Raw genomic sequence first — 26,101 nt, forward strand, 5'->3', positions numbered from 1 at the left:
ATTTGCAAAATTATATGTATTTTAAAATTATTTTTACATTATTATTTATACATTTAAAAAACGATATTTTTAATTTCGATATTTTTGTACTACGATATTAATTTTTCGATATTTTTGTACTTACCTTTATGAAGATATGACTCCGATATTTTTGATTTCAATATTTTTGTGTCGATATTTTTGTATGTCGATATTCTGTCTGTCGATATTATGTCAGAAATTCGTCTCGTAGACACAAGAGAAGCTCTTTGGGCAGAGTAAAGAGTGCAGCGAGTGTGTAAACGCTCACCTAGGAATCACAGTCGGAATCACAAACCTGAAGCTGAGCCCCAGTGTACTGTGTAGTATTACATTCTGCTGTGTTATTAAAGCACGTACTTTTGTAGTAAGATAAGCACTGGTTGGTAAATGCATAATTGTGTCTGATTGACTGTTGAGTTCTGAGCTCTTGCCCCACACGCTTCCTCCTGGGTTGTGTCTGCTCGACCTCGCTACCTTGATAATTAAGTGCCGCAATGGTGTGTTTGGCCCAGTTTGCATATTCATAGTAGAACAGATCTCAAGACATCAGAGGCAAATGACCTCACCCTCCCTGGTTAGCCTCTGTCTGTATTGCGCCCCCTGCACAGGGTCTGACTTATGCTGTCAAGCAGGAACGGGAGTGTGAATATTTGATGCAAATGCATATTCTAAAGCGCATACATTTCGTCCTAGATTTACTAAGCCTTTAAGTCGTCCTTGCATCGCGTGAGGTGATGCAGGGTAATGCAAATGCTTATTTGGAAATTACAAAGCAACACAAGGCCTGATTTGCATGGCCTTGCAGGGCTTTGGAAAGAAACGTACGGCAACGCAGTCGCTTGCGTGGCGTTACATTACATTTCAACTAGCGAGGCATTCCGTAGGTGGAACATGGGATTCCCACACACCCACCCATGGATTTTGGCACATTCCCAGATCTACTACTGGTGGTAAACCTGCAAATGTATCAAAATGCTACACCTTATCCAGTGAGGCGTAATGATGAGAAATAACTTTATTTATCTTCCATATTTCTTCTGCAACACACTTAGAAAGAGGAAAATTCCCTACGGATTGCTTTTGTGCGAGAAAGTGTTCCCTCCTGCACAAAAATAATCCTGCCTGTAGCTCAGGCCCCCTTGCACAATGATGCAAAGGTGCCTGGGTTGGTGCGAGGCTGCACAGAGTACGCCAGCACAAGGGGAGAGCAAAAATGCTCCAAATTTTTATAAATATGCAGCATTTCTGATCTCCCTCTTTTCTCGCAACGCACCGCTGCAACTTTGCTTGCAGCCCTGCATTGCATGAAAGAATAGTAAATCTGCCTCTAAATTCAGAATTGCTCATAGTTAGTGCGGGGGCTGCAGGCAGCAACTGCTCAGTGCTCGCCCAAACCTGAGCCCCCTCCCCCACTAAGTTACAATCACTGGAGCTGCAGCCATCGGCAGCAGCCCATCCGACACAGGGCGGGTACCTCTACTGCAATCTGCTCAATTAACGTGAAGCTCCTGATGAAGATGGTCCCTGAGAGGCAATACATGCCCGGTTATGAAAAATCAATACTAGGCACCTCGTACAGGGAGAATACTCCCTATGCACTAGGGTCCTTGTTCTGAGAAACAAGTCCACCCCAACTTTGGAAGTTTGTTTTTGAGAAACAAAAAAATAAATGCTTAACGGTAAAAGGCATTAGGGGTTCAGGTGTAAAGGGACTACCAGAAATAAAGATCTGCGTGAAAGCAGCGATGAGTCACTTCTCAGTGCGCCCTTCTTGCGACATGATGGATGCGTCATATTTACTGTTTGGCGCATCATGTCGCAAGGAGTAACAGATACGTCAGTATTTCTGACGTATCGGTGTGGCGCAAAAGTGACGCATTGCTGGAGTGTGTCACAAAAGCAATGTTCCTTTCACATGGGGCAAGCCCCAAGTGAAAGGGCCTGCGTCACCCTTTCGCCTGCCGTGAGGCAGGCGTAAGGCTTTGATGCATTGACGTCCTAGAAGTGGCGCAGCGAAATCTCCTACGACCCTTTCTTGCGGGGGTACACCCACCCTGCATACCTTATACCTGGCTCAGGTATAATGTGGCGCAGGGGTTTACAAAGTGGCGCATCTACCTAGATGCGTCACTTCGTAAATATGGCGCAACATTGCGCATTTTTAACGCCACTGGTGCATCACAAAAAGTGACGCACCCGTGGTGCAAAAGTGACGCAGGGGCTCATAAATGAGCTCCCCAGACTTTACACCAGCTTTACATACAACATATATGTACAAGATCTATTCTAGAATCAAATGATTAAGTCATTCATCCAATGCAACACTGACTTTAAACTCCCAGAGAATGATAGGCACCGATATTTTAAGGTCAGACACTGGGTGATGAATCCAACGAATAGGGCGGCGGGGACGAGTGAACTCACACTGTTTGAAAAACTGTTTCCCAATTATTAAATGGCCAAAGGCCTTATATCAGCCATCTATGCCACATTGAAAACTCTCCCAAAAACCCATAAATGACCTTCCATGCAGAAATGAGAGAGATTATGAGAGCGATAACGCAGGAGTACTGAACCAGACTTTGGCGGGACATGCCACCATTGGTGCATAGTGTTCAGGGTAGGGAGTCATGATATCAAATTATGTACAATTAGTATATGAGCCTGTAAAAACTAAAAAGCCTCTCACCACACACAGGCAGTAAATGCCGGAGAGGGTGTAATATTGAGGGCTCTGCTTTGCGTGTGTGGTGGGGCTGCTCAACCCTTGTGATGTTCTGGAAAGAAATACTAAGCCACATAAAGAAGGCTGCCAGTCGACCAATCCCTTCAGACCCGGTTATTATAATCTTGAGTATCTGATCCAGGGGCTCGAAGGCACGGATGTACGATGTTACAACGCGATCAAAATGATCGCGGTACATCACAACGCATCTTTTACAACGCAAGTCAGGGTGCTGGATTTAGGAATAGTAAGATTTACTATTCCAACTCCAGCCTACGTACAGTAGGGAAGGTGTTGGAATAGTAAATCTACTATTCCTTAGTCTAAAGCACCCTCCAGCGCAAGTCGTGGTAACGACTTGCGTTGTAAAAGACGCATCGTAATGGCACCGCGGTGTTTTGACCGTGGTGTAAAGGTTGTAGACCCGAAGGCACTAAGGAGGAGAATGGACAATGAAAACACGTATGTTGTTGGCAGCGAAACAGGACATCACAGTGACTGGAAGAACCTTAGTTAGGTCTCGAACGTGGGGCGTGGGCCCTACAGCTGTGGAATTTAATGGTAATGGAATAGTCAGTATATCATTCATGGGACGAACATAAGAAATTCGAAGCCATGTGTAAATTGTTGCTGGACTATATGCAAGATGACACCCCCAATTTGAAATGCAAAAGAACACTGAGGGCCTGAGAATGAATTGGACCTTTAGAAAGTGGACTAAAAGGGAAACTAGATGTAACTAGAGGAGAATTCTGTTTCTTAATCAACATAGTAAAGTGTCTTAAACCTGGTGTGTTTTTGTCATTTCAAAATTTTTTATTGAGATGACATACTCATAGTAAAACATCAAAGTATAAATTGAGAACAACATGCATGGGCGATTACATCTGATGTATGAAAAAAGGCATTAGACAATACATGTGTCATATGGTACATGAAAGAAGTAGGCGAGTTAACCTTATAACATCATCAAGACTACAAAAAGGTATAAAAATGGTGTGAGTATCAAAATGATTTTTACATTCAATGTCCTGAGAGTATTGTTACCATCATGTTGGAAACATAGAAGGAAAAACTTTCTTAATAAGTTAAAAGATGGAGAAAAGAAAATAGAAGGGAAGAAAGAGAGGGAGAGAACTCTGGTATGGCTACATAATCCCACTGGTTGTCCCAATTTTAATTTACATGAAGAATTAAGCATTCTTTATATAATCGATTGGATAAACGTTGCTCATCCTCTTATGGCACTCAGTTTGGCGTAGATTCACAGCGTCATTGACTCAACAAATAATACAGGATTGCCTATCCCTTGAGTACAAGAAGAACATTTTATGGCTGCAGTATGTGAAAGATACTTTATACACTCTTGATTTAGGTAGCTTATTCATATCACCAAAAAAATGTGGCTCAGTCTCGAAACATGCACTAAAGACCTGTTTTATGACCGCTGCTAAAGAAGGGAGATTGAATGAACAGCAAAATAAACCTACAGTTAGAGAATATATTGAAGGGCCATTGCAGGTTGACAGTATATCTCCCTATGTGGAATTTGTAACAATCCCATGGCCCAGGTTTATTTTGTTAAGGTTTCGGCTCAATTATATCCCTTGTATGTTGGGCCACCCCACTGGTATCTTTTCTTCGAATGATCTCCTGTGTTGCCCATGTGATGACACTTCTCGACAGTCTGATTTGCACATCTTTTTTTGTTGTTGTAAATGTTATTGTAACCAACGGAAAAGGTTTTTAATTCCGCTTTTACGTAAGCACAATTTTAGAGAATAACGTCTGGCCCTGTATTTTCTACGAATGCTGCCTGATCCGCTAACTTGTTACAGTGTTGCCTCTTTTTTATGTATGTGTCTCAAATCCAGGAAATCATTTATTGATTGATACTGATGAATTGCTTCTTTTAAAATATTTAACTGTGATGTAAATATATACTTTTATGATTAACTTGTATTAATCGAATAAAGTAATTTTGATGATGATTGTCTACATAATGTGTGACAAATGCAAAAAGAACAATTGATGGACAGAATACAGAACAATGTCATACATTCACCCCAGTACAGAGATCTGGCCTAAATCCATCATTTCTTTGCCCACCATGCCATTCCACCTTGACCCCAGCCATATGCAAATCAGTCTTGACCCTGTGCCCCATGGGACCAGTGCAGCCCGAACTGCCAATCCAGGTCCTCCCTGGACTGGAAACAAGCATCCTAGGACCGGTTTTGGGATTTTACCCCTCATCAGCCAGGATAGCATGACTCCAGTGGCATAGAGAGCACGGGACCCACGTCTGGGCATACCCGTCCCACTCGGGGTGACAAATGCAAAAAGAACAATTGATGGACAGAATGCAGAACAATGTCATACATTCACCCCAGTACAGAAATCTGGGCCTAAATCCATCGTTTTTTTGCTCAACATGCCATTCCAGTTTGAATCGAGCTATATGCAAATCAGTCTTGACTCTGTGCCCCATGGGAACAGTCCAGCCCAAACTGCCAAGCCAGATCCTCCCTGGACTGGAAACAAGCATTCTAGGACCGGTTTTGGGGTTTCACCCCTCTTCACCCAGGATAGCATGACTCCAGTGGCATGGAGAGCACGGGACCCACGTCTGGGCATACCTGTCCCACTCGGGGCGACAAATGCAAAAAGAACAATTGATGGACAGAATGCAGAACAATGTCATACATTCACCCCAGTACAGAGATCTGGGCTTAAATCCATTGTTCATAATGTGTGACATCAGTGATAAAGGCTATGTGAGAATCAGGGCAAACTGGTGACAACTGTTAAATTACACATTGAGATTGCCGGAAGTTGTGTAAGAGATGCACTATCAAATAAAGGTGCAGGATAAATTGAGTTGACCAATATGTAGTTGCCTTGCGGTATGTATAGATTGATTGAATCAGTTCTGGTAATTGAATAAAGCAATTTTTTATTGCTGAAAACACAAAGTTCCAAGCAGTGAGCAAAAGTAATGAGGTGGTATTGTCCTTTCTGTATGATTGTTTATTTTATAGCCTTGAGAAAGCCCCAGGACTGCAAGACGCCAAGGGTTGAAACACGTGATAAAAAAAACTGTTCACTCCTCATTACATTTGCTAACAGCTTGTAGCTTTGTGTGTTCAGCAATAAAAAACTGCCTCATCCAATAATTATAACTGTTTCAATCAATCTATACATACCGCAAGACCATTACATAGTGCTCAACTCAATTTATCCTCTGCCTTTAGTTGATTTATGACCCCAATGGGCAAGGTGTTCCCCATTTCTAAGGCTATTTGATTCTCTTAAATTGATCCATTCACAAAGGTGAGGAGACTTCTGGGACATCCACCCCTTCTTTGCTTTGTATAAAGGATGCACTGTGGTGTTTTTGTTTGCTGGAGGTAATTGTCAAGAGCATTCAACAGTTTTCTAGTTGTAAACTTCGTGTTCTGACTTACATTTCATGCGAAGAGAGACACTACTGGGGTAGGAAGGCAGAGAGAATTGGGTATAATGTCATATGGCATGAGCAAAACTGTTTTTAGAATGTGGAAGTATTAGAAAAACATTAAAAATGTTTTTAAAAAATGCTGAATGGGTCAAAACAGTATAGCACTTGACTCAGCATTCAGGCTTACTGAACTTACATTTTGGCAAGAGATACCTGTGAACATAGCAGGGATCTTTCCAAACAGCCTGGGGTCCTCCTCCAGATGTGGCGATGTGGCTCTCACAGACTGGCAGACCCAGCGGCAACCCGCCAGGCTCTAACTGTGCCGATATGTTTTATGCAAATTCATTCATGGTAAGAAATGTGCTTTGGTATTCCTTCACTTTGATTACTGCACCCTTTGACTTCTTAAGAAGTTTAAAGAGCACAGTCCATGGCAGCAGACACATGGCACCAACGCTAGATATACCTGATGGCCCATCTCTGCCAACCATAACACTTAACGCCCCAACACCCGCCAGGCGCCGGCATCAGCTCTGTTTGCTGCCGATCTTCAGGTGGATCCACCAGTTGGCCTGGACGGTCCAGTTCAGGTTTTCACAGATGGAGATCTGGTAGAGGATGTGCTTCTTGGCAAAGTCCTCGTCCCTCCCTAGTGCCAGCGCTTCCTTCAGGTAGTGGAGGTCCCCGTCGTTGGTGAGCTCAGGAAGACCAGTCAGCATCATCAGGGAAAAGAGGGTGACGAGGAGCCGGGAGTGCGCGCGCAGGGCGAAGTACGCCTGGCTGCAGATGTCCTGGGGATGGAAGATATGGACAAGTCAGGGGTGTGGTCCAAGAGATAAAAGCAGAATATGAGCACCTCTAAAAAGAGGAGAGTATAGAAGATGGAGTCGAGGTTGGTTTCACTCTATTGATATAGGACATATTTAAAAGCAAGGAAATAAAACATTTACGGCATAATAAAACTCTGCATTAATCTGCTCAGAGTTAGACTGTATAACTCTTGTGAAATATGAATAGTCAATAGTACTTGAAGTAATGAAACATAAGATTAAAAGAACAATATTGTAACGTGGTAGCACAGTATACATCATGTACTACTGTTAGTATACAGTGTGAATAAGGATTTAATAAATATTACCACTGAAGTAGATTACATATTTCTGAATAATGTTACAGCACAAAAATAAATAGATTAATAAATAACAACGATGGGATGATAAGATACATGCAAACTATTCTTCTAATTTGCTGAAATCACATGATTTACTTTTCACCAGTGAGTCAGTCTGTAAGTGTGACAGTGACTTAGAATAAAAACTTCAAAATACACTACACCAGAGATGGCTGCCCTCTGCTGTTCAGCCCCATGGTTTGTTGTACTATAACCAGAATTGCAAGATGTAGGAGTTTCCGAAAACGTATACTCATTGGGCCCGATTCACTAAAGTAATCTGAGACAAAATCCTAACTTTACGACTTTCGGTATTCACAAAAGGCATTCAGGAGTAGTAAAGTTAGGAATCCTAACTTTACTACTCCTACATGCCTTTTGTGAATACTGAAAGCCGTAAAGTTAGAATTCTTTCTCAGTTTAGGAGCAGTAAAGTTAGGAATCCTAACTTTACTACTCCTACATGCCTTTTGTGAATACCGAAAGTTGTAACTGTACAACTCCTAAATGCCTTTTGTGAATACCGAAAGCAGTAAAGTTAGGATTTTGGCTCAATTTAGGAGCAGTAAAGTTAGGAATCCTAAATTTACTACTCCTAAATGCCTTTAGTGAATACCGAAAGTCATAAAGTTAGGAATTTGTCTCAGATTACTTTTGTGAATCGGGCCCATTGAGAATTCGGCATTAAGCAGCCATATAATCAGTGGCGGCTCCTCTGCTAAGGCAGAGGAGCGTCACACCACTGCTTTTAAGCAGTGTAACAAAGTAAAAATAACTGAACGTTATTACCATTTTATTTGTTCCTGAGGCTGAGATGGCCGGGCTGTTCTGGTGACAGGGCAGGGCATGGGTGGAGTGGTTTACCCACTCCTAAGTGCACATGACTCTTTGACAAATATTCATGTGCACTTTTCCTGTTCTCCACACAGGCTCCACACAGGCTGCATTACGGCCTGCATGGAGAACATGCCCAGGCTCCCTGTTCCTGGCTGAGCATCGAACCACGACGCTCAGACTAATCACAACTCTGCATTGCAGCGTTGTGATTGGTCAGGGGAGCCTGGGTGCTTTCTGGTTCCCGAGTCCTACAGAGAAGAGACGCGGTACGGATAAGGTACGTTTCTTCCCTTTTATTTTCTTATTTTTACATCCCCGCAACGCCACCCCCGATCCATGCCGGCCGCCACTGCATAGAATACAGTAATACACAATCTCCATTAGTAAGCAGTCAGGAAGGGCCCGAGCTCCTGCAGCTCAAGTTCCTTATTCAACATGCGTCTGTATCAGCCCTCGAAGCTGCATCACCACTACCGCTTAACGACTGAACTCACAGCAAGCGAACACACGCAAACACTCCAATCCCAGCAACCTCAAAAATATAGAGGCCAACTCCATTCAACCAATCAACACTCACAAGTACAGCCTCTTCAAACCACTCTCATTCACAACCCTCACGCATCCTCACTGGTCCGTAAGATGACAATGTGCCATCATCAGTGTGAAGTCCTCCTCAGTGAAGCGCCTGCTGTCCTACTCAACACATCTCTCGCAGAAGCCATCCTCCCAGCGGCAGATAAAATATGAGCTATCATCAAACGCCAAAGAACTTGGTAATAATGACCTGTCATACATCAGCCCTGCCGTGTAAGGAAAGCTGGTGGCTTTGAACTGGAGAACCACATCTGCAGCAGCAAAGGTTTGCAATATTTACACTGGGAAACATCCATGTTGTGAAAGACAACATTGTCATCAATGGCCATGGTGAACCCCGTCTTTGGAACTTACTTGACCTTTTTGTTGCCTTTGATGCTGTCAATGTTTAAGATCAGGTCAGCATCCTATGGGCCTCCCTTATGAGGCCCCTTGCAGCACTTTTGCTCTGCCGGAACGTCACTTTTTTTAAATATTCGGGTGGCACAATGTGCCACAGCATATTTACAAGGCCATGTAAAGCCAGCTTGTAAATATGTGCCCCTTCATGCAGAACACTACGTGAAAGAGGCGTACCATGGGTGTTGCTGCGGGTGATCCCAGGCAACATCCATGGAATCTGAAGCATTCCCAGATTATAAACCTGGGAATTTGTCAAAATCTAATGCCACCCCACGGGTGGCATTAGGGAGGGGCAACGAGGAGAAATGTTTTCATTTCTCCTTGTTTTATCCATGTGTGCTGCATTTTGAAGCACACATAGAAAGAGGAAATCGCCTGAATTGCTTGATTTTGTGCAAGAAGGTGTCCCTTCCTGCACAAAATCAATCAGCCCCACAACGCAGGCACTATTGCACCAAGGTGCAAGGGTGCCTGCGTTGGTGCATGGCAGCCCATTGTGTGCTAGCACAGGGGAAAAGGGAAGAAATGCACTATATCTTATAGATAAAATGCATTTCTGCCCTTTTCTCTTGTTGCAGGCAGTGCAGCAAGTTTCCTTTCTGTGCTGCTCTGTGCCAAAACCTCATAAATGAGGCGCTATGTGTTTACAGACAGTGCACTTCATTGGTTCACCTAATATTGACTCGTCTATCTCCAACTCGTCCACAAGACCATCTCCAGGTGTTGTTTGCCACAACCTACCTGCAAAGTACCTCAAGGACATGTCATCTTCAGCCTTGACATGGAGCGACTTGGATTCTACTTTCCCAACTATGAACTTATAATCCGCCAGCATGATGATGGGATATAACCTATACGAAGGAAAATGTTGATTATCGAGAGGGAGCCATCTAGATACCTTCTCATAAACTGTGCAAGACGATCTTTCAAGACCATAACAAAAACCCACTCTTCGTGTTTCTCAAATGATCCTGATCCTGCACACCATGATCAGCCACTCCTTTTAGCTGCGAGTGACAGCCTCCTGACTGTTTTTAGGTCTCGGCCTAGCATGTACACTGCGCAGCAGTGTCACGCAGCCGAGATTTTATGATTTATATGTATGGGGGCTTGAACCCGCCCCTCTTCTCCATTGGCTGGCTTCCTAAATGGAGGCCAGCCATTGGAGGAGAGGTGCGTCACTCAGTTCAAGCCCCGTCTTTTTTGGATTCGGGGGCGTGATTTTTGCAGTTTTTAACTCTGTGATGTCATACGTCACTCGACAGCAAAAACACGCCCCCGAATGCGAAAATGGCGCCGCTTTCCTGATGCCATTTCTGCCCGACCGCCGCCGGAGGAAGTCGAGAAGCTGCCAAGTCCTCAGGTGAGTGCTCGCTTTTCCTGGTTGTGCCCGTGTTCTTGCCTCTGTCCCCTCGTTGTGCGTCTGGTGAGTGCTCGCGTTTCCTGGTTGTGCCCGTGTTCTTGTCTCTGTCCCCTCGTTGTGCATCTGTCCCCTCTGTTGTGCATCTGCCGCCTTGTTGTGCTTGCTTTCCAGCCCCCCCTCACTGTGCATGCTCCCCCCCTGCCCCCTCGCTGTGCATGCTCCCCTGCCCCCTGGCTGTGCATGCTCCCCTGTCCCCCTCGTTGGTTATGCTTCCTCTCCTGCCCCCCATCGCTGGTTGTGCTTGCTCTCCTGCCCTGCCCCCTCGTTGCTTGTGCTTCCCGTCCTGACCCCCCCTCGTTGCTTGTGCTTGCTGTCCTGACCCCCCCTCATTTGTTGTGCTTGCTCTCCTGCCCCTGCCCCCTCGTTGCTTGTGCTTGATGTCCTGCCCATGCCCCCTCGTTGCTTGTGCTTGATGTCCTGCCCCCCACCGTTCGTTGTGCTTGCTGTCCTGCCCCCTCATTGGTTGTGCTTGCTCTCCTGCCCCCTCGTTGCTTGTGCTTGCTGTCCTGACCCCCCCTCGTTGCTTGTGCTTGCTGTCCTGACCCCCCCTCGTTCATTGTGCTTGCTCTCCTGCCCCCTCGTTGCTTGTGCTTGCTGTCCTGCCCCCCTCGTTCGTTGTGCTTGCTGTCCTGCCCCCTCATTGCTTGTGCTTGCTGTCCTGCCCCCCCTCATTCGTTGTGTTTGCTGTCCTGCCCCCTCGTTGCTTCTGCTTGCTGTCCTGACCCCCCCCTAGTTGGTTGTGCTTGCTCTCCTGCCCCTGCCCCCTCGGTGCTTCTGCTTGCTGTCCTGCCCCCCCTCGTTTGTTGTGCTTGCTCCCCTGCCCCTGCCCCTGCCCCCTCGTTGCTTGTGCTTGATGTCCTGCCCGTGCCCCCTCGTTGCTTGTGGATGTATGACATTACAACGCATGCTTTTACCACGCATGCCGTTACAACGCGGTTTTTACATCGCATACCATTACAACGCATAGTGCTTCTGGGTGCTGGATAGTGAATAGTTTAATTTACTATTCCAACTCCAGTCCCCGTGGACACTAGGGAAGGTTATTGGATAGTAAATTAACCTATTTCCTATTCTATAGCGCCCCCCAGAGCAATGCGTTGTAATAGTTTGCGTTGTAATGGTTGCGATGTAATGGTAGTGTGTTGTAAAAGTTTTGTTGTAAGTGATGTTTCCCGTTGCTTGTGCTTGATGTCCTGCCCGTGCCCCCTCGTTGCTTGTGCTTGCTGTCCTGCCCCTCGTTGCTTGTGCTTGCTGTCCTGCCCTCCCCCCTCGCTCGTTGTGCTTGCTGTCCTGCCCCCTCGTTGCTTGTACTTGCTGTCCCGCCCCCCTTGTTTGTTGTGCTTGCTGTCCTGCCCCCTCATTGCTTGTGCTTGCTGTCCTGCCCCCCCTCGTTCGTTGTGCTTGCTGTCCTGCCCCCTCGTTGCTTGTGCTTGCTGTCCTGCCCTCTCGTTGGTTGTGTTTGCTCTCCTGACCCCCCCTCGTTGGTTGTGCTTGCTCTCCTGAACCCCTCTCGTTGGTTGTGCTTGCTCTCCTGACCCCCACCCTCGTTGCTTGTGCTTGCTCTCCTGCCCCCCCTCGTTACTTATGCTTGCTCTCCTGCCCCCCTCTTTGCTTTTGCTTGCTCTCCTGCCCCCCCCTCGTTGCTTGTGCTTGCTGTCCTGCCCCCTAGTACACCCGAGCAGCTGCACGAAAAAAAACCTTTAGAAACGATAATTTGGTCACCTTCCCAAAAATCTACCCAGTAACAGAGCTCGTCCCCAAACCCTTCCATTGTGGACATGGTCTTGCATACGTCTGTTCCCAAAAATCTACCCGGTAACAGAGCTCGTCCCCAAACCCTTCCATTGTGGACATGGTCTTACGTGCTTATGTTCCAGCACCAATCCATTACTTTCCAACCCCTAGAGTTTCTGCATGGAGATTCCGTAGTTCTGTGTGATGCTGCCCGAACTGCACTCTTGGGTTTGGCCTTAAGCAGGTGCTGGATGGGTACATTGAACTCTGCCTACTTTACAGTTGTGAATGTCCCTTGCGAGTGTGGTGCTGTCAGCGGTACTCCACCCAATGCCCTCCCCAGTCGAACCCCTCCAACCTCTGAGGAGGGTGTGTCTCCCTTTCCTTCATGTAAGTAACAGCTGCTGGAAGATTGCTTTCACAGGCGAAGACATCTACTCCCCAGCCAGAGCTCTATGTCAAATGAATGACTAGAAAATACCAACAGCACGAGTCGAGTGTCATCGGTGAAAGCCGTCTGAAGCATGTGAGTAGTGGCTAGTGTTGCTCTAGTCTTTTGGGCGAGTATTGTATTTCTATAGGGAAGGGCGTGTATGTAAGTGAATAGTTTTGGCTAATGCCACAGCTGCTCGTTTTTAACTTTTATCTCCAGGTCCTTTTTTTCTCATAATAACAATAACAAAAGATAGCAATAAATGTTGTGTTGGGCTGTCTGTATGTGTTGGGCTGTCTGTGTGTGTTGGGCTGTCTGTGAGTGTTGGGCTGTCTGTGTGTGTTGGGCTGTTTGTGTGTGTTGGACTGTCTGTGTGTGTTGGGCTGTCTGTGTATAGCTTTTTTGTAGGTGGCTGTGTGTGTGTGGGTGGCTCTGTGTGTGTGTGGGGGGGGCTGTGTGTGTGGGGGGCTCTCTGTGGGGGGGCTCTGTGTGTGTGGGGGGGCTCTGTGTGTGTTGGGCTCTGTCTGTGTGACTCTGTCTGTGTGTGCAGCTTTTTTGTAGGTGGCTCTGTGTGTTTGTGGGTGGCTTTGTGTGTGTGTGTGTGGGTGGCTCTGTGTATGTGTAGGTGGCTCTGTGTGGGTGGCTCTGTGTGTGTGTGTGTGAGTGGCTCTGTGTGGGTCGCTCTATGTGAATTACTCTGTGTGGGTGGCTTTGTGTGTGTGGCTCTGTGTGGGTGCAAATGCAATAGGTCTCGCATTTGCGAGCGATTAACCTATTGGCATTGTAAATGACAATGCCATTTATTTATGTTTTAAAAACAAAAACATAAATAAAAATAATGTCATGAGCAATGCCAATAGCTCTAGCTTTAACAATGCCGAGACCATTGCATTGTAAATGCTTGTTCTAGCTTTATTGGCATTTCTACACACGCCTGGCAGGCAGTTGTAGTAAGGCCTCTGCTAAAGAAGCCCAGCCTGGGAGTCAACGTGATGGAGAAACCTAGGGCCAGATGTAGGTAGCCTAATACCGGTCGGTAACGGCCAAAATTACCGAATTTCGGCCGTTACCGACCGGTATTAGGCTTTGTAGATGTAGGTGGCCAATTTACAGATTCTGTAATTTACCGAATCGGTATTTTAAGGAATCGGTAAATTACTGATCCCTAAAAATACCGAGTCGGTAAATTACCAAATCTGCAATGTAGAGAGCACTCAAATGAGTGAATTGCATAGTTATGGATTCGGTATTTACCACTAACTAAAAGTTGGTGGTAAATATCGAAAACCTTTGGCAAAGCATTTTTGTGCATTTTCAAAAGTGCCATGTGGCAGACATACATGCCCTTAGGGCGTGTATGTGTGCCACATGTGCACACATTCACGATTCAGGGGTGCAACAGGGTGTCAATGTGCCATCCTGCCACCCTTGAATGTGTTCCCCCATTACCGAATCGGTATTTACTGATTCGGTAAATCCCATTCATTCCTATGGGCCTCCAGGCCCATAGGAATGAATGGGAATTACCGAATCGGTAAATACCGATTCGGTAAATACCGAATCGTACCGATTCGGTAATACTTACCAAATTATTTCCTACATAGCATTTACCGATTCTAAAATACCGAATCGGTAAAATTCGGTATTTTAGAATCGGTAAATTAGGATTACCTACATGTGGCCCTTAGACCCATCTCATTGCTCCCTTACATGGGCAAACCTCTGGAAGAATAGCCCTGCACCAGCTTATGGATTTGGCAGAATCTAATGACCTAAAGGACGGGCAACACGCAGGCTCCCATCCCAGTCATAGCACCAACATGGTGGTTCTATCTACCCATAATTATCTTTGCCAGCTCATTGATAAAGAAGAAACTGGCATACTAATCCTGTTATGCATGAGGGCAATGACCTCAACATACAACTCAAAACCCTGAAAGCAGCAGGTAACACAGACACAGTCCTGAAGTGGATAACATGTTTGATCTCAGGGAGAACACAAGAGGCCTCTCTTCCCCCATGCTCTCCGAAGGGATACAACGCAGACTGTTGGTTCCCGCAAGGTCAATACTCTCACCCGTTCTGTTTAACATATACAGGCAACCCCGCGTCCAATCGCTGTCCAATCAGGAGTGTGCTTTTACATGGATGCTGACGATACTAAACGTATCTTTAGGCTACCTGGCGGGCAAGAGTATCCCAATCAAAACACAAATGTTTGATGTTATCTCTCCACAACATCAGGGGATGGATGGTCAACAGCTTCCTGAAAATAAAGTCATCCTAAACCAAATCTTAATGACCTCTTGATCTGTAGTGGTGGGTGACACAAGCTTATTGCCACGTATATCAGGCAATCGCACAGTTCTTTCGACAGTGGTGCAGCACTTGAGAGCTCTTTTGGACAACACCCTCTCTCAGGAAACCCAGTCCATGAAAGCGGCCCACAATTGTTTCACCCACCTCTGCCTTCCATAAAGGTTCTCCACTTTATTAATCTCTCAATGCAAACACCAGTGGGGAATGCAATGGTTCAGTCTCATCTTGACTAGACTATTTCAATGTAACTTGAACTTTCAGTCTGAATCTTACATCGGCTGCAGTTGCTGTGGCACGAGTGCTTACAAAAACTGCTAGAAGATTGCATATGTCACCTGCACTGCAACGTCTACACTGGCTTCCTGTTCAATCTCAAGTAGCCTATAAGACCCTAAAAATCCACAAAGCCTCAGATGACATTCTGGCCAATACATTTTCCTTCTATTAATTGGCTGCCTGAGATTAGCAAACCTGGCTCAAGATTTATCATTATTTGATGCAGTGCAACACAGCAGGACAATTTGCTGTGCTGCGTCCAATAGACAGGGCAGGAATTCGCCATATTTACCAAGATATGGGGCATTCCTGGTGTTTCCCTCCACAACTGCACTACGTGCTGCCTAGTGCCAACATAGGCACTGTTGCACCATGGTGCGAGGATGCCTACACTGCAGGTAGGATTGTTTTTGTGCAGGAAGGGACACCTTCCTGCACTAAAGCAATCCTTAGATCCGTTTTCCTCTTTCTAAGTGTCCTGCAGAAACACTCCTGCTCCGCCCATGAAACTGCTTCCCACCGCAGAGCAACGCTAGGCAGCGACTTCTGTTAGTCCAATTTACCAGGCTACACTGGGCCAAGCAAGGTGGCTTTGCGTGGCGGCTTGGTGAATCTGACTTAGGGATTGCATTGCCCTTGCATCACCTTACATGAAGCATCTGCACATGAGTGCTCTGCAAATAATTTATAACATAACATCGCTTCACCTTTTCAGGGCTGAATGTCGAACCGTGCACCAATCCACATGCGAACGTAGCACAATGCATCATCACTGCCAACAACACCATGCAAGACTATGCAGGGATGCTAAACCATTCATGACAGCAACCTCTCCTTCAAGATACTCATCGCAAAGGTGACTGAGTTGGCCCAATATGAACTTTCACTTTGGAGTAGAATAAAATTCAACCTTCTGCGATCAGACGTCACCACCTTCTCACCCTGTCCTCTCCCACCTGGATGGTCGCTACGACCTACTCATCTCCAAAGTGCCCAACACTGAAGCAAAAAGTAAAAGAAACATGCTATGTTATACTATGCTGTGATATGTTATGTTGATTTGTATAGTGCACTAATCAGCCGAAAGGATATCCAGGCACATGGCCACATCACTCAAGCCCTCGGACAACTTGCACCGACTGTGCCTCAACCCTGCATCAAGTCCTACAGCGTTACCGATAGGAGAGTATTCACCTGTGTCGACACTAACTAGCTGAAAATCTAACCACTTCAGAAAATTAAAGCAAGACTAGCAGTCATTAGACCCCAGGCTCGACTTGTAAAAGAAAAAATGCCAGAAGACAAGCTTTCTCAAAATAAGACTCCCAGATCCAGAACACCCCATCAGACCCATTACACTGCTACTGAAGTTAAGAATCGAAATAGAGACTCTTCACCTTTAAGTGATACTGACCTCCAACTTCGGATATCTGTAAATCGTAGCACGCCTAAGAACCTTATCTTCGTAATGGTCAACTTAGTAATGTTGTCCTAAGTAGTCAGACCAGGAAATCAGATTATTACAGATATAAGTTCATGCTTTATGGCAGCCAGAGGGGTTTGGGTATCACACTAAACCAACCCATGATGCAGAATCAATCCAGAGCAAATCAATCAATAAATCAGAGTTTGTAAAGCATGGCTAATCACCCGCGAGGGCATCCAGGCGCGGAGATCATGCTGCTGTCAGTCAAAGAGCCATGTCTTGAGTGCCTTTCTGACTTCCATGAGTGATGGTGCTGTTCAAAGGTGGAAGGGAAGGGTGTTTCATGACTTGGTGGTGAGGTAGGAGAAGGAACGGCCTCCGCTGTGGCTTCGGCTGATGCGGGGAGTATGTGTGAGGGGGACGGAATGCAGGTGTCTTGAGGGTTGGTGGTAGTTCAGCCGGTGGTTGAGGTATGCTAGACCTTGGTTGTGAAGGGCTTTGAAAGCATGTGTCAGCAACTTGAATTGGCATCTTTTCTGGGCGGGGAGCCAGGGGAGGTTACTAAGATGGGGGGGTGATGTGGGTCCTCTCTGGGAGAGGTCCAGGATGAGTCTCGCCGATGAGTTCTGGATGGTCTGCAGCCTCTTTCGGAGTCAGGTGGTGATTCCTGCATAGAGTGCATTGCCGTAGTCAAGTTGGCTGGTGACTAGCACTTGCGTGACCGTTTTCTGTGTGTCGACGGGAGCCATCGGAAGATCTTTGGAAGCATGCAAATGGGGGTGGAAGCAGGTGGAGGCTACTGAGTTGATCTGATGTTTCATGGTGAGTATTCTCTCTAGGATGATGTTGAGGTTGCAGGTGTGATCTGTCAGTGCAGGTGTGGGTCCTAGTTCAGAGGGCCACCAAGCATCATTCCATGAGGAGGTGTTGTTTCCAAAGATCATCACTTTAGCAAAAATAGAGCAAAAATAGCTACATTGTTCAAACGGATATCTGAAGCCTAACAGTACTCTGATCTTTCTGGGCACACCTTTGTGGGTGAGGGGCACCTTTGTGAGTGAGGGGCACCTTTGTGGGTGAGGGGTTTCAGGTGAAATGCTAAATCAGATATATCTTTCTAGGTCAGGTATGAATCTCTAGTTGAATGGAGTCATGAATTAGGACATACCCTATTTGATCAGACCATACGTCAAGGAGTACCTTTTGGGACACGCAAATGAAGGAATGCCTTTTAATGTCTGTTGATAAATTAGGGTAAACCTTTCAGGCCATGCAATAAATCAGAACGAAAGTAAAAAAAGATCAATGTATTGCCTAAATTATCTCATTCTCTGGTAATTATTCATGAATGAGGTGACATGGTGGGCAAAAACCCGACAGACCGAACTGCAGGCCAGAATAATCACAAATTAATTTGGCAAACGACCTTCACAACGTGGTCGTTACACTGCAATACAGTTACATCGCGGTCATTACAACGCAAGTCGCTACAACAACTTGCGCTGGATGGCGCTATACACTAAGGAATAGTATGATTTACTATTCCAACACCTTCCCAACTGTTACACCCTGGAGTTGGACTAGTAAATCATACTATTCCTAAGTCCAGCGCCTCTAGCACAATTCCTTGTAACGATTAACCGCGATGTAACGTACAGCAATGTAAATGATCGCATTTGTAACCTCACATATTCGATTAATTCAAGCAACCCACCCAACAGGTTGTTGTTTTCATTAATACAATACGTCCAGTCATACTGTCTAGTCATGTGGCCTCCATTGTCCATGGATAGGTATAGGCCATTTTCTTTGTTAAACTTTATTTGTTAGTGAGACAGATTAAAGAGCTATAGAGCAATAAACAGCCACCACATGCAGCAAAGTTTGACTGACTAACAATGGACAAGTTTTACTGAAGCCGCAGAGCCTGGAAACTGAATAATAAGGGTGGGCAATGAGCACAAAACAGCACAAAGTTTTATAGAAATGCTCAAGTGTCACATGTTTCTGGTGTAAAGATTACCTTGAATTTCTGGAAGTAGAGGCTGGACTTCCCTTTGGTCCGCCCCATCATATAGAGGAAGTCTGGGGTGAGGACGAATGGCACCCACTCTCTGTTCACTCCCATGAACCGCTTGGTATTGCCCAGGATGTGACCGAAGTCGATGTGGAACAGATTACCTGCAAAAAGAGATGCACAAAGTTAAGACAAACTCCACAGGCCACACACTCCACATCTCAAATACTGTCCTGTGGTCACATACTCTACAGTGAGCTGTAAAGAGAGTTCATGTACACTGCACATAATAGATACTCCGTACGTATCCGAGGTATGTATGGGTCAGACAATCTGTAAGGCTCAGTTCCTCCCCAAAGGTCACACAAGGATTGTCCACAAATCAGGCTCACTACACAGGGTGGCCACACTCCACTGGTCAAGCCTATGCAACTGACAGATATTCCAAAGCTCAAGTACTCACTACTGACCACATATACTCCCTCTATTAATCATATATATTTCATAGATAACATATACTTTAGAACATTGTAGTGTACACAGGGGGCATTTACTATTTGGAGGTCAGTTCTTCATGGGGTAAGTACTTTCATGATCAGACACTCCTTGAAGGTACTCTACCTATGACCCCAGTAGACATGTCACACGCCAATCATGGATGAGATTCTACCCACATCCACACTCTCCTCCAGGGTCAGATACTTTTCAGGGATCAGACACTCTGCAGGTCTTAGACACTCTCCTGGGATCAGACACTCTTCAAGGTTGTAGGTTAGGCCAGTCCCCACGACGTTCAACACCTCCTGGGTATCCGTGCCTCTGTCGCCCTGCGGCTGCCACTCTGCAAGTTCGCTGCCCCCCCGCCCTACCACTTTTGCCTGCGCCCGTGATTGCTGACTCTTTTCTAATTCTGCTCAAACTGTTATTTTGTGCCTTCCCATGTTGCTAGTTTTGTTGTGATTACTTGTTTTATTTACTTCACCCTCCTCCCTGCGCCCCATTTGCTTCTATTCCCCGTTCCCGCCGCTGCTCCCCTGTGGCCCCACCCCACGGTTCGCCCATTTGCCGCCCCGCTCCCGACTCCCAGCTGCTCCTCCCTCCCTTCTCCTCTTATATGGCGGCCGCACGCAGCAGGCAAGTCGCTGGCGCGCAAAAGGCGCACCTAAGGCAAGCCCGCCTGCGCCCGTCCGCGCCTAGACGCGCCCAGCGCCAGAACCCCTGGCCACCACGATCGCCAGGCCAACCATCACCGATACGATGACAGCACCCTCTACGCACTCAATGCCGGATGATCACACTACCATAGATGCATCATTCTCAACACCCGCTCCGCCCGCAAAAACGCCGTCGAACTATGGGAACTTCTCGACTCCACCACCCCAGACGCCGCCTTCCTGATGGAGACCTGGCTGAACACCCTCCTAGGCACCCGACATCGCCATAGCCATCCCAGAAGGCTATAAGATCACCTGCAGGGACCGCACCAATGGAGTAGGAGGAGGAATCGCCATCGTCCACAGGAACACTCTCAGAATCTCGACCAACACCGACGACACCCTTAGCACCGCCGAATATTTGCACTTCCAGATCCACACCGACCCCAACACCACCCTCAGAGGAACCCTCATCTACAGACCACCCGGATCCCGACCACAGTTCAGCGACTCCATCGCCGACGTCGTCAGCACACACGCCCTCGTCTCCACAGACTACATCCTACTCGGGGACCTGAACTTCCATCTCGAGAACAACAACGACACCAACTCCACCCCCTTGATTGACAACCTCGCCAACCTCAGACTCATCACAACACCCACCCACTCTGCTGGCCACACGCTTGACCCCATCTTCTCCGCAAGCCCCCATGTCTCCTTCAATCACACCACCGAACTCCACTGGACCGACCACCGCTGCATCCACTTCACATTCCGGAAGCACACCACGCACCACCACACCCAAGAGATGCCTCGCAGCTGCTGGAGCAAAGACACCGAAGACCAGCAAACCACCACCCTCGCCCAGAGCCCACCCACCGACCCCACCGACCCCGAAACCGTCGCCCACAATCTCAGACAGTGGATCGACGATTGCGCCAACACCCTCGCCCCGCTCAAGAAATCCTCCAACAGCCACTCCAGGAAGAAAGCCAGCTGGTTCACTGAAGACCTCAGGGCCTCCAAGAAAACCTGCGGAAAGCTAGAGAAGAACTGGCTCCGTGAACGAACACCGGACAGCTACGCAGCCCACAAGAACACCACCCACAAACAGCACCACCTCATCAGATTCACCAAAAGAGCCTCCTTGAAAAACCGCCTAGACAACAATGCACACAATAGCAAAGAGCTCTTCAACATCATGAAGGAACTCTCCCACCCCAGCTCCAACACCAACAACATCCTACCCTCACAAGACCTGTGCGACTCGCTGGCCACCTTCTTCCATCGCAAGATTGCAGACATCCACGACAGATTCAACGCCACGACCACCCCGAGAACAACTGAGACCTCTGCCCCACGACCACCATCTGCACCAACTGCACCAACCCCCTGCTCTCCTGGACCAACATAAACGACGACGACACCATCAAGATCATGAACACCATCGACTCCGGATCCCTGTCTGACCCATTGCCGCACTACATCTTCAACAAAGCCAGCACCTCCATCGCACCTCACCTCCGGAAAGCCATCAACATTTCCTTTGAGTCTGCAACCTTCCCGAAGAGCTGTAAACACTCCGAGATCAATGCCTTACTCAAGAAACCCAAGGCTGACCTGAAGGACCTCAAGAACTTCTGGCCCCATCTCCCTGCTCCTGTTCCCGGTGAAGGTCATCGAGAAGACCATCAACAAACAACTGACCCGCTACCTCGAGGAGAACAGCATCCTGGACCTATCCCAGTCCGGGTTACGCAGCAACCATAGCACCGAAACTGCCCTCATCGCCACCACTGACGACATCAGGACCCTGATGGACAGCAGAGAAACCGCAGCCCTCATCCTCCTGGACCTATGACCCGCTTCGATATAATCTGCCACCGCACACTATGCACATCCCTCCACGCCGCTGGGATCCAAGAAAACACAGAGCGTCCGCCTCCTCCCTTCCGCTCCGAAGCCACCGAGATCATCTGCGGCGTACCCCAGGGCTCATCCCTCAGCCCAACGCTATTCTACATCTACATGGCTCTGCTCGTCCGTGTCGCACGACTACACGACCTCAACATCATCACCCAGCTGATCCTCTCCCTCACCAAGGACCCTCACATCACCAAGACCAACCTCCACGAAGGAATGAAGGCTGTCTCCAAATGGATGAGGAACAGCCGACTGAAGCTTAACTCGGACAAAACGGAGGTCCTCATCCTTGGAACCACCCCTTCGGCTTGGGACGACTCCTGGTGGCCGGCACCACTGGGAACAGTTCCAACGCCCACCGACCATGCACGCAACCTAGGGGTCATCCTCGACTCCACCCTCTCCATGACTAAGCAGGTCAACTTCGTCTCGTCCTCCTGCTTCAACACCCTCTGCATGCTCCGCAAGATCTACAAGTGGATTCCTACCGAAACGAGAAGAACAGTCACCCAGGCCCTCGTCAGCAGCAGGATGGACTACGGAAACACCCTCTAAGCAGGAGCACCGCCCAAACTCTTGAAACGGCTTCAACGCATCCAGAACGCCTCGGCACGCCTGATCCTCAACATCCCCTGCCGTAGCCACATCACACCCCACCTGAGAGACCTATACTGGCTCCCCATCAACAAGAGGATAACCTTCAAGCTCCTCAACCACGCACACAAGAATCTCCACAACACCAGACCGGCGTACCTCAACGGACGACTCAGCCTCTACACCCCCACCCGCCAGCTCTGCACCGCCGACCTCACCCTCGCCACAGTCCCCCGCATCCGAAGAGGAACCTCCGGCGGCAGATCATTCTCCCACCTCGCCGCCAAGACCTGGAACACCCCCCCCCACCCACCTGCGGCAGAATCATGACCTGCTGACCTTCAGAAAGCTCCTCAAGACCTGTCTTTTCGAGCAGTAGCAGCATGCCCCACTCCCCAGCGCCTTGAGACCCTCACGGTATGTAGTGCGCTCTACAAATGCCATGATTGATTGATTGATTGTTTGATTGAAGGGAGAAGACACTCTCCAGAGATCATGTACTCCCCAGGGATCAGACAGTCTTCAAGGGAGCAGACACTCTCTAGGTATCAGACACTCTTCAAGGGAGTAGACACTCTGCAGGAATCAGACACTTCCCAGGGATCAGACACTCTTCAAGGGTCCAGACACTCCCCAGGGATCAGACACTCCGAGGGATCATATATTCTCCGGCTAAAGATTCTTTCCAGCTTTTACATACTCTATGGGGATCATATAGTCTTCAAGATCAGATGCGCTTCAAGCGTTAAATTCCCTCCACAGATCAAACTCTCTCCAGAGATCAGATACTCCCCATGAGTCATATTCTCCCCCTCATAACTGGTGTTTACATATGCTCCACTTTCCAGATATTCGCCAGAGGTAAAAATACTTTTCACAGATCCGATATGAATCACTGGTTTGATATTCTCAGGAGTCAAAGACTCTCCAGCTCATCTAAAATGATTTATAAGCCACACATACTCCACAAGCCAGGGACTATTCATGGGTCTGATTCCGTGAACGTTACTCAGGGATTGCCAGGAGCCACACATACTCTACAAGCCGGGAACTATACATGGGTCAGATTCAATGAACGTCACTTAGGGGTCGCCAGGAGTCACACATACTCCACCAGCCGGGGACTATTCATGGGTCAGATTCAATGAACGTCACTCGGGGGTCACCAGGAGTCACACATATGCCACCAGCCGTGGACTATTCATGGGTGTAGATTCCGTGAACCTCACTCGGGAGTCACCAGGAGTCACACATACTCCACAAGCCATGGACTATTCATGGGTCTGATTCCATGAATGTCACTCGGGGTAGCCAGGAGCCACACATACACCACCAGCCGTGGACTATTCATGGGTCAGATTCCGTGAACGTCACTCGGGAGTCACCAGGAGCCACACATGCGCCACCAGTCGGGGACTATTCATGGGTCAGATCCCATGAACGTCACTCGGGGGTCACCAGGAATCACACATACTCCACAAGCCATGGACTATTCATGGGTCAGATTCCGTGAACCTCACTCGGGGTAGCCAGGAGCCACACATACTCCACCAGCCGAGGACTATTCATGGGTCAGATTCTGTGAACCTCACTCGGGGGTCGCCAGGAGCCACACATACGCCACCAGCCGGGGACTATTCATGTGTCAGATACCGTGAACCTTACTCAGGGTCGCCAGGAGCCACACATACGCCACCAGCCGAGGACTATTCATGTGTCAGATTCCCTGAACGTCACTCGGGGGTTGCCAGGAGCCACACATACGTCACCAGTCGAGGACTATTCATGTGTCAGGTTCCGTGAACCTCAATCGGGGGTCACCAGGAGTCACACATACTCCACAAGCCATGGACTATTCATGGGTCAGATTCTATGAATGTCACTCGGGGGGAGCCAGGAGCCACACATACGCCACCAGCCGTGGACTATTCATGGGTCAGATTCCGGGAACGTCACTCAGGGGACACCAGGAGCAACACATGTGCCACCAGTCGGGGACTATTCATGGGCCAGATTCCATGAACGTCACTCGAGAGTCGCCAGGAGCCACACATACTCCACCAGCCGAGGACTATTCATGGGTCAGATTCTGTGAACCTCACTTGGGGGTTGCCAGGAGCCACACATACGCCACCAGCCGGGGACTATTTATGGGTCAGATTTTGTGGACCTCACTCGGGGGTCGCCAGGAGCCACACATACACCACCAGCCGGGGACTATTCATGTGTCAGATTCTGTGAACCTTACTCGGGGTCGCCAGGAGCCACACATATGCCACCAGCTGGGGACTATTCATGTGTCAGATTCCGTGAACCTCACTCAGGGTCGCCAGGAGCTACACATACGCCACGAGCCGAGGACTATTCATGTGTCAGATTCCCTGAACGTCACTCAGGGGTTGCAAGGAGCCACACATACGCCACCAGTCGCGGACTATTCATGTGTCAGATTCCCTGAACCTCACTCGGGGGTCCCCAGGAGCCACACGTGTGCCACCAGCCAGGGACTATTCATTGGTCAGATTCCCTAAACCTCACTCGGGGGTCGCCAGGAGCCACACATACTCCACCAGCCGGGGACTATTCATGGGTCAGATTCCGTGAACCTCACTCGGGGGTCGCCAGGAGCCACACATACTCCACCCCCCGTAGACTATTCATGGGTTGTATTCCGTGAACGTCACTCGGAGGTCACCAGGAGCCACAGATACGCCACCAGCTAGGGACTATTCATGAGTCAGATTCCATGAACGTCACTCGGGGGTTGCCAGGAGCCACACATACTCCACCAGCTGGGGACTATTCATGGGTCAAATTCTGTGAACGTCACTCGGGGGTCGCCAGGAGCCACACACACACCACCTGCCGGGGACTATTCATGGGTCAGATTCCATGAACGTCACTCAGGGGTCGCCAGGAGCCGCACATACGCCACCAGCCGGGGACTATTCATGGGTCAGATTCCATGAACGTCACTTGGGGGTCACCACACAAATACTCCACAAGCCTGGGACTATTCATGGGTCTGATTCCGTGAACGTCACATGGGGGTCGCCACGAGCCACACATACTCCACAAGCCAGGGACTATTCATGGGTCAGATTCCGTGAACCTCACTCGGGGTAGCCAGGAGCCACACATACTCCACCAGCCGAGGACTATTCATGGGTCAGATTCTGTGAACCTCACTCGGGGGTCGCCAGGAGCCACACATACGCCACCAGCCGGGGACTATTCATGTGTCAGATACCGTGAACCTTACTCAGGGTCGCCAGGAGCCACACATACGCCACCAGCCGAGGACTATTCATGTGTCAGATTCCCTGAACGTCACTCGGGGGTTGCCAGGAGCCACACATACGTCACCAGTCGAGGACTATTCATGTGTCAGGTTCCGTGAACCTCAATCGGGGGTCACCAGGAGTCACACATACTCCACAAGCCATGGACTATTCATGGGTCAGATTCTATGAATGTCACTCGGGGGTAGCCAGGAGCCACACATACGCCACCAGCCGTGGACTATTCATGGGTCAGATTCCGGGAACGTCACTCAGGGGTCACCAGGAGCAACACATGTGCCACCAGT

General features: G+C 48.2%; 1 protein-coding gene across 1 annotated transcript in view; it reads right to left on the bottom strand.

The window, feature by feature from the left end:
* Positions 1–6,330: 6,330 nt before the first annotated feature.
* Positions 6,331–26,101, bottom strand: part of LOC144782453 (phosphatidylinositol 4,5-bisphosphate 3-kinase catalytic subunit gamma isoform-like) — a 120,797-nt gene continuing 101,026 nt past the window's right edge. Inside the window, exons 11-12 of the mRNA XM_078661829.1 lie at positions 18,848–19,005; positions 6,331–7,000 (exon numbers count right to left, since the gene is read on the bottom strand). Of these exons, the coding sequence (XP_078517955.1) occupies positions 6,737–7,000; positions 18,848–19,005 (422 nt within the window). The 3' untranslated portion in view covers positions 6,331–6,736. The remainder of the gene's footprint in view (positions 7,001–18,847; positions 19,006–26,101) is intronic.

The sequence above is a fragment of the Lissotriton helveticus genome, chromosome 9 (assembly GCF_964261635.1).
Source record: "Lissotriton helveticus chromosome 9, aLisHel1.1, whole genome shotgun sequence".
NCBI classification, from domain to species: Eukaryota; Metazoa; Chordata; class Amphibia; order Caudata; family Salamandridae; genus Lissotriton; species Lissotriton helveticus.